This window comes from Galeopterus variegatus, unplaced genomic scaffold (genome assembly GCF_000696425.1).
Source record: "Galeopterus variegatus unplaced genomic scaffold, G_variegatus-3.0.2 Scaffold3670, whole genome shotgun sequence".
Taxonomy (NCBI): Eukaryota; Metazoa; Chordata; class Mammalia; order Dermoptera; family Cynocephalidae; genus Galeopterus; species Galeopterus variegatus.
In genome coordinates, this window is record NW_007729781.1 from 145,026 (window position 1) to 155,340 (window position 10,315).

At 41.1% G+C, this 10,315-nt stretch overlaps 1 protein-coding gene across 1 annotated transcript in view; it reads right to left on the reverse strand.

Moving 5' to 3' along the window:
* MAP4K4 (mitogen-activated protein kinase kinase kinase kinase 4) overlaps nt 1–10,315 on the reverse strand; it is a 112,809-nt gene that overhangs the window by 78,152 nt on the left and 24,342 nt on the right. The window contains exons 2-3 of the mRNA XM_008585686.1: nt 2,060–2,185; nt 343–453 (exon numbers count right to left, since the gene is read on the reverse strand). Of these exons, the coding sequence (XP_008583908.1) occupies nt 343–453; nt 2,060–2,185 (237 nt within the window). The remainder of the gene's footprint in view (nt 1–342; nt 454–2,059; nt 2,186–10,315) is intronic.

Sequence of the window (10,315 nt, forward strand, 5' to 3'; positions counted from 1 at the left end):
GATTTCTATTAAAACAATAGTTAGAGATTATTTCTCTTCCCCTCTACTCTTTCACACCTTTTAATTCCAAAGAAAGGCTGTCATTAAGTATGTCGTGATGACCTGGAAGATAAATTCATGGAAACACAGAAAAACTATTCATGTTCAAGTCTACCTTTACATATCTGCCAGAGTCAAACCATGATGTAGCTTAACAAGTTACCAAGCTACACAGAGCCCTCAACTGTCAAAAAGAAAATATCTGTACAGGTGTAACTAATGCACAGAAATATTTGGGGTAAGAAGATGAAAACAGAAGCACAGAGCATAGGCGGGAGCAGTGCAGCTGCACCCTCTCCTTACCCGCAGGATCTCTCTGGAGATATATGCGATCCAGTCTTCTTTCAGCGTGTTCCCTTTGGTGTTCTTCACAAGGTCTGTGATGGACCCCGCTCCACAGAACTCCATAACAAGCTACAGGCAGACAAGACACACTGTGACTAACACAGCCCGGATTTAAATATACATCCAAGAAAAGTTAGGAAAACACAGTCTAATCCCCACCTTCCCCCTTTCCTAAAGGCATGGGCATGTGATCATTTGGGAGGCATCCAAATTACTGAAGCTCATTTCCCAGTCAATGGTATTCACTATGTACATTTGGTCCAGGAGATTCAGAGTGTGTGAAGTTCTACAGAAGCCCCCTGTGCAGCGGTTCCTGAGTGCTTGCACTCTTTCACAAGCACACGGGCAAGGGAGGACCATGTGTACTTCATCACTGCCCAATAATCAGAAATCTGACTCAAATACACCCTACCATTCTTTCTGATTTTGCCTCAGGGATGTTCTATTTTTCACATATTATGGTCCTCAAATTATTACATATTGACTGGGTCTTAATTAACACAAAAGAAAAAATGCTATTTGTAAGCAGTTATGTATTTTTTTAAATGCAATATTTATAATATCTAAATGTTTGAACAGTATGATCACAACTCTATGAGGGTACTTCAAAATAAGAGTTAAAAGATAATACGGGGCCGGCCCGGTGGCGCACTGGAGAGTGCGCCGCTTGGGAGTGTGGTGGCGCTCCCGCCGAGGGTTCGGATCCCATGTGGAGACCGGTTCCCGCTCACTGGCTGAGCACGGTGCGGGCGCGACACCGAGGGTTGCGATCCCATTGCTGGTCCCCGGTACGGGCGCAACACCAAGGGTTGCGATCCCGTTACCGGTCAGTAAAAAAGACAAAAAGGAGAAAAAAAAAAAGATAATACGAACCTTTCCACGAACTTTTTGAAGTATGCTTGTATTTTTAAAGTACCTAGAAAATGAACTGAATTGAACTATTCGAAAATTTTAACTATGATTGGATTTGGGCAATGGAAATAAGGGTAATTTTTTTTTCCCCTCTACTTTCTCAATTTTGCAAACATTTTCTGTAAGGGCCCTTAAAAGAAAACCATTAGAAAAGTATTAATCTATCTTCCTGCTTTATAAATTCAATACCTTGAGCATAACTAATGTGATAACCACAGATCTGACAGTATCTAAGTGCCATCACCTCGAATATAAATATGTTCAAAAAGACATAAGGTTGAATATGTCAATTCCAGAAATTTCCCTGGAATATACTATTTCTAATTAACTATTATTATTATTATTATTATTATTATTATTATTATTATTAATAAATTACTCACAGAAGTCTTTCCTTGAGATCTGTCTCTCACTTTCAGGTAGTAAAGAAATATCAAAGTTATTGATCTTTCTATTAATTAGTTCCCATAAAGTTTTTATTGTATTGCTTTCAAGTTCCTAATTACCTTTCACTTAGGTCATATTCCTTCTAGAAGGTGCCATTTTATTCCTGAAACATTAAGTTAATCTTTTATCCATGCAATGCAAAATCAACATTAAAATAAACATTCAATATATTTTCAACCAAGAAATAAAGGCCAAGGAAGCCTTCAGAATCTAGTAGCTACAACCCCTCTTTGCTTTTCTCTCCCACCCCCTAAAAAGTCCTTATAGTACAACCCAAGAGAAAAGCCCACAAAACGCTCAGAAAACATCCACCTACCCAGAGTTGGTCATCATGTCCTGGAGGGCTCTTTTTAATGAAAGCACCATAATATGTTGCAATATTTCTATGATGAGAATATTTCTTCAGCATATTTATCTCCAGTTTGATTTCTTCCTCTTCGTCCTTAAGAAAAAATAAAAATAAAATGTGTGGCTTTTGAATGACATGCATGACTTCACTTTCCACACACACACAATAACAAGAGGAATACAGTAGCAGTAATGTACAACTAAAATTTGTATTAAAAAGACATTTTCTCTTTCTGTTGGGTCTCAGCGTTAATGTCTAATTAAGGATGTTGTAGCATTTATCTTAAATATATTTGCAAACCAAACTTCCTTTTGGTCTGTAAGGTTTTCAGAGTGGTTTTGGTGATACTAGGCTAAAGCAGTAGGCTTCTTCAGTGTGCAAGTCTGCGCATGCACACGTGAGGATATACACAAGAGGATATACACGGTCACTTTATCCTCGTGCCAAGATCTGGGGACTTTAGGGGGACTCATCCTTTGAGGTGTGGTTTCGGGCTATGCAAGAACTACATGAAATATAAAAGGTGAAGATGAACATGGGAGGCAGCACAGAGAGTGCAGCAAGCAGAGTGCGCAGCCCAGCTCCGTCCCACCACCATGACCTTGGGCAATTCTCTCTACTTCTTTGGGCCACAATGTGCTCATCTGTAAAAGTGGGACAAAAAAAGGGAATTGACTGATACTCATATTTCAACTAATTACTAGGAAAGGCTTTTTCTTTCCTTTCTAGAAAACATTTGTGAATACAAATTATCTGACCCACTTAAGGCCAGAAAAGTTTTACATCTAGCAACCCCACAGCTACAGCATCACCCTCTGCGTGGCCACGGACACATTACTAAATACAGGAATACAGGCCAGCAGTGCTGCCCTGAGATGGTGCTTAGTGAGAATCCGCTAACCCAAAGAGGTTAAGGTGAGTCCAACAGGCCCCAGTAACAAAACATCACTCAGCACGTTATTTCGGACTTGGCTCCTCCCCTAGCCTTTTGCTTTATTAAAATAAGATGAGCAGAGGAAGAAACACAGAGTTTGCATGAGGGACAGGTGAGGGTCAGCTGAAGGAAAGAGACTGTGACACTCACTCAGCACGTTATTTCGGACTTGGCTCCTCCCCTAGCCTTTTGCTTTATTAAAATAAGACGAGCAGAGGAAGAAACACAGAGTTTGCATGAGGGACAGGTGAGGGTCAGCTGAAGGAAAGAGACTGTGACACATGTCTGCTCAAATGATGAGAGCTGAGCAGTCTCCACCTTTCTCTCACATATACCCAGGAAAGAAACTGCGCCAGCCAGCAAGGGCATTCCATTCCTTATTACACATGCATGACAAACTGCCTGCAAAGAGTCTGGTTAAAGAAGATTTCCAGGTAGCATGAGAATGAGGGGAAAGCAGGATTAAAGTGAGAAAGAAGAGAGAACGTGCAGGAAAAGACAAAATCACCATTGGTTAGAAAAGAAAAGTATAAGATCACTGAGAAAAATCCGATGACTAGATCTCTAGAATTCCCTACTCTACACATATTTTCAAATGAAAATGATGACTGGCTCCATAAACCTTTCTTATGTTTCTATACTGACACACTCATTCTACTTATTTCTGATGTTCTTCCCTCTTCAGGGTCCAGATTTCTTAGTCGTCTAGCCACGTGTGTGTGCACATGCAATAGACAGTACACGCACACACGTGTGCATGCACAGACATGCATACTGTAGAAGAAGCAGCCTACTGCTTTAGCCTACTATCACCAGAACCACTCTAAAAACCTTACAGACCAAAAGGAAGTTTGGTTTGCAAATATATTTAAGATAAAAGCTGCGACATCCTTAATTAGATATTAACACTGAGACCCAACAGAAAAAGAAAATGTCTTTTTAATACAAACTTTAGTTGTACGTTACTGCTCTGGAAACCAAATGAAAAACAAGACCAAGATTCTCAACGTGGTAGCTTCCCAGTTTGGTTTCAAGACATAAATATCAGAAAATTATACTATATTCTAAAGGCACTATCGTCAGATGACTGATAGATGACTACAAATGTGGCAGAAGAGTCAAATGGCCAACTACAGTCTACATAATAATTCCCATTCAAATCCTGTATAGGAAAATTATATCAAATGGGCTATCATTTCAATCTGATTTAAACACGGCCATGCTTAAAGCAGCAATAAAAACGAGATATTCAATAACTAAGATAACTACCTTAATTCTTTTTTTTTTTTTTCCTCCTTTTTTTTGTCTTTTTTCGTGTCCGGCAACGGGATCGCAACCCTCGGTGTTGCGCCCGCACCTTGCTCAGCCAGTGAGCGGGAACTGGTCTGTATGTGGGATCCGAACCCTCGGCGGGAGCGCCGCCGCGCTCCCAAGCGGCGCACTGTAGCAGTGCGCCACCGGGCTGGCCCCTACCTTAATTCTAAACAAAATCAGTGTTTAGCCTGGCTAGTTTTACAGAAAAACGCACTTCTATTTGATTCCTTTCTTCAAAGGAACTTTATACTGAACAGAAAAGGGTGATGATTTTTATTAATATAAAGCATGAGGAAGCATGCCCCAAACAAAACTAGAAACCTGACTCATCAGAAACTTCACTTTGTGCTCCCTCCACACACTCAGAACCCTAATGAGGCTTATCAAACAGAGAGGTTCCTAAAGAAAGTTAGCATATGGCAATGGACATAAACATGCCCCTGTTCAAAAGACACGTGGTGTTACTCCTGGGATAAGGGCCAGATTACACATGTTGTGCCCTGAAAAGCCAAATATCCCACTTTCCTCACACTGAACTGCATTTAGGTGATCGGAAAGTGAACTAAAGGTTTGATTTTCTCTTCTTACCCAAACAGTAAACCTATCAGGATTTGGGGTACAAAGACTAGACAAAAAGAACAATGATGAACTAGAATAGGGAAAATCAAAATATTGAATTTTGGTTTTGTAATAAGAGCAATCAATCCTTCACGGAGTATGTGAATTTTACTGGATATTACAGGCTTGTTTTGTTGATCCACCCCCTGACCCGTGTCTCCTCCATTCCCCATACTGGCTAGGTTATTCCCAGGGTCACTATTCCCTATCACACTCTGCCAATAGGTCTCACTTCTTGACAGAAAGCAAATGCTACCTACTTACCTACGATTCTCCCATGAGAAGCTTCATGAGCAAAATTAAGGATTATAACATATTTTGACAGTTTCAATGTTTTTAGAGACATAAACCAGTGTCTTCTAGGATCTAACTTGTTCACCACTCCATAAAGATCAAAGTTCCCTTAGGCACATGATGTTTTCATGGCCCACTGAGTTCAAAATCTAGCACACGTTTTAAAGTTCTTATAGATTTAAATTCAGTACTGTTCACAGGTGTGAACACTGAATACGCATACTGGTAAATACTGTTGGCAGATTATCACAGCACAACGTATTTTGCTGAATCTAAAATGCCCCTGGATAGAGGCACACCATTCCTTTATGTAACGAAACTGTGATGTACCATCGACCATAAGACACACATTGTGACGTCTTCAAAAATGGGCTGATCCTCGAATCAATGAATTATAATAACTTAAATACAATGAAGTCAGGCAATAGCATTTGTAACATGACTGAAATTATCCAAGTATCATCCAGAAATACAGTGATCAGATCAATGTCACTTGCCAGAGTATTTCCCAGGTCTAAAGCAGTCAAACCCTGGGAGCATATAAAACTGAACTACAAAAAATACTGAGGGGAAATGATATTCTTCTCTTGAATTACTGTTTTAGGATGAAGTTTACATATACTTTAAACATTCCCTCACTTGTTTTCATGATTTTAAAATAGATGACTATTACACAGCTTATAAAATAAAAAGGCACTTAGCACCACTAATTATCATTTACTGTCTAATTATGGGCCCACCTTAGAGAAAAAGTATCAGAAATATAGAATCTGCTAACAACTTTGAGCCAACTACAACTGGAATCCTAATTATGACTGCTGTTTATTATACAGTATTTTACGTTGTCTTTAGAGTAGAGTAATAATGAACAAATTTCCGTGTTCCAATCTCTCTTTGGTCATTATTTAAAAACAGGTATGGTGGTCTCATTCCAACTCTTAAATACATACACACATACCACTACCATCACCACTAACATAAACTCCCTAGTCAGCCTGGGAAGATACAGCAGAAAACAGACGTGGGACTGGCTAAAACTGAAATTTAACAACACACACACACACACACACACACACACACACACACACACACACACACACACACCACCCCCACCCCCCACCACCACCTAAGCCAAGTCCAAACTACATGCCCTTCACCCTCTTTTTTGTTTAGGAGACCACAAATGGGGGAAAAATTAAGGGTAACTTCAGAGGAGAGAGGCCTTTTTGGTAAGGGAAGGCTCCCTCCTGGTTTTCTCCAATGGTGAGGCAGCTGCTAGCCCCCTACTTAGTTATTAAATGCACCTGATACCAATTAGCATTTTGGACTCTAACCAGTGGGTGCAAACTCTCACAGAAAAGGTCTTTGTCTCAGGCTGGGCTCTGACTAGGCAATGAGTTTTCAGTTGCCTCCTCTGGCTGTCAGAGGTGGGAGGAGGGGAGAACATCTGTATAGTGGGGATTTTTGCAAGCAGCTATGGGTTTGCAACACACACACACACACGCACCACCCCCACCCCCCACCACCACCTAAGCCAAGTCCAAACTACATGCCCTTCACCCTCTTTTTTGTTTAGGAGACCACAAACACATACGAATGGGGGAAAAATTAAGGGTAACTTCAGAGGAGAGAGGCCTTTTTGGTAAGGGAAGGCTCCCTCCTGGTTTTCTCCAATGGTGAGGCAGCTGCTAGCCCCCTACTTAGTTATTAAATGCACCTGATACCAATTAGCATTTTGGACTCTAACCAGTGGGTGCAAACTCTCACAGAAAAGGTCTTTGTCTCAGGCTGGGCTCTGACTAGGCAATGAGTTTTCAGTTGCCTCCTCTGGCTGTCAGAGGTGGGAGGAGGGGAGAACATCTGTATAGTGGGGATTTTTGCAAGCAGCTATGGGTTTGCAAATGAGTCATGTGACAAGCCCTGCCCACCCCACCATATAAGAACAGAAGAGTGCATAATATTACTGTTGTTTGTTTTTTAATAACCCCTTAAAATGCTGTTTAGACTCCTCTTACCTAAATTCTCTCTCATTCCACTGATGTAAGGAAAGCCAGCCAGACTTCAGATAAGCTCACTGGATCCAAGAGGACTGGGACATGTTCTGACCTAATCATCTTTCCACCTGGCATATTCTCTTTGCAGAATCAGACATCTACTTGGTGACAGCTGAACAAAAAAGGGAAGGGCATCTGATTGCCCCTCCTATCTTTGTTAATTGGAGAGAGGACTGATCAAATGAGATACGCAAATATCTCTGGCAGGTTTCAGTACCAAAATGTATAAATGAATATACACTTGGAATGAAAATACCCAGTTTTAAAAACTAATTTACAAATCTGTTTTAGTCAGCTGCTACTGAACTCTTCTTTGTGATTGTGAACTGGTAGAAAAATGAGAACAGTTCACCTTTTACCTGGTAAATCCCATTATGTCTGAGAGTATTATTGAGTACCACACCAAGTTGAAAGCAACAGAATTAATTCAATTTAATGTTTTGGACTAAAACAGACACATGAAAAAGTTATACAACTTAAATTCATTGACGATTCAACCAAACATAAATGAACAGAACTATGCAGAAAAGATTCTAGAACAAAAAAAATGGTTACAAGATCTGGTCAAATGAAGAAATGACAAGTTCTTTAAAAAATAATCAACCCTCCAAGAGCAATCAGTGACAGAATAAAAACCCAATAGAAAAATTACAAAATTAACATAACTAAAATGGAAATCAGATACTCGTGACAGCTTGCTCAAGAAAAAAAACACAGTTTTGAGCACATTTCAGACTAAAAGACATGTTCTCTCTAGTTCCGCCACTGAATCCATGAACAACTTCTGGGATTCCAAAGCCAAAAAGTAATGGCCCTCATGCCCTTAACCTGCTCTGTCTTCTCTAACAGCACAAACGATATAGAACTTTAACTAGACACAACAAAGTCCTCAGAGAGCACTCTAGATCTCTACTTGCTGAACATTTCAGTAAGACTGTATCACTCAGCTGGTACCTAAAAAAATGTGATAGAGAAAAGAATTACACAGTAACACCATTCATCTGCATAGATGGGATGGGGGGACAGAATCTCAGGCCATGACTAAGTGACCCAGGACGGTGAACACAATTCATCACATTTTCCTCAGCATCACTCACTCGTGAATGACATGGAAGACGGGTGCTTCCACAGACGACGCCAAGAACCTCAAGAGGAGGCCAAAATACATTTGTGACAACCCCCCACCAAAAAGCACAACAGGGCAAATAACGAATATGGTGATCTTAAGCAATCAAGTCGAATAAGACAGGTCACTATTTTCTCTAGGATCTAAAACAATTAGATCTTTCCAATGTTCCATGTTACCAACACCCAAAAATCATAACAGTTGCCTTGTCAAGCCCCAATCTACAGGACAAAATACCACGGGTACGGTGTCTTCAATAATATAACTTGAAATAGTTCATATTAGTACTTGATTTTGGAATCCATCCATTTTCCTCCTCCACTAGGGAATTAGTCACTTACACACATACATAACAGGAGAATCTGCTTCTGGGGACCGTATAGTATGGCAACCTAATAAATCAAGACCTAAAAACTAGGTCCTGATTGAGATAGAAAACAGATCTACCAGGCAAGCCCCACCGTGACCTCTACCAAAAAAACTAATTGTATTCAAACTTTTTATGAGACCAAAACTTTTTTATTATGAGACCAAAAGCAGACCAGTAACCCAAAATGCTCAAATGTAACAAAACAATATATTCTCGACATCAACATTTTGCCATCCACAACACAAGTGTGCATGTATGTTTAGATAACTACATATGATTTAATAAATGCATAGGGAAATAAAGAAGAAATGCTACCAAAGATTACCTCTGGATTATAGATATTTTTATAACTTTAACTTTCCTAATTTTCTACAGTTGACATGTATTTGCTTAATTCGGGAAAAAAAAATTAAGACAAGTTTAGAAAGAGGAGTTAGCCCTATAAGAATTCAAAATGAGACTTCTGATCAAGATGGCAGAATAGATGGTCCCCAGCGTCACCCTCTCCCACAGTCAACCAATTTACAACTATTAAAAAGCAACGACTGCCAAGCTGGAACCACCAGAGCTCAGGGGAAGAGAAGCAGAGACAACAAAGGCAGCAGAAGCCGCGATGAGAGAGAGAAAGAAAGCACTGCTCTGACTGTTTTGAAGCTGGCCCTGGTGACCACACAAAGCAAGAGCTAGCAAAAGCCACAGCTATGCCCTTTGTATGAAGTTGCTTGGAGGCAGCAGGGGACAAGAGGGCCTTGGTGGCCCCCAGGACAGCAAGACCACTGACAGGGTGCCCTTGGACCCACAGAGGAGTGAGGAGCCACAGACAACTGAAAAAAGGAGCCACTCAGAGGCCAGTGAGTCACCGCAAGGGACCGACACATGGCCCACCCCATGGGAAGTGCTTGAGTGCAGACGGTGGTGGAGACAGGCCCACCAGGGAATACTGGGGGAAAGCATGCACAGCTGATCTGCCCTCCAATCAGTGCAAGACCACTCAGTGGAGACTGGTCAGGAATACAGAACTACAGGGGGTGCAGTTTGCTGAAAAGCATCAGGCCCAGACCAGAGTTTCCACACAACCCAGATATACTGGACCTCACAAGACCCGAAACTACATGCAAGGTCAACCATTAAAAGTTGAGCTGCACAAAAAGCCTTCTCCAGAGAATCAGCAGCAAAGCAGCAATTTAGCTCAACCACAGGGCTCAAGTGCTTGTCCCCAAAGGAAGTTCCCCCATTTTAGAAACCAAAGGACAACAAAATAGTTCCAGTGCAAAGTTTAAGTGGTGGAGGAGCTAATAATCCACACAGAACTGAAAGAAAACACAAAAATCCCACAGATTAAAATTCTGATATTAACCAGTAATGGTCTAACACCACCAAAGAACACCTATAAAACCTAGAAGGAACAGAAGCCAGGAAGGGGAGGGCAGAGGGCGTCAGCCCCTCCCCGCCCCCACGTCCACATCCAGCCCAGCAATGGACGTGCCCCCAGGCTCCCAAGCTGGGGCGGGGG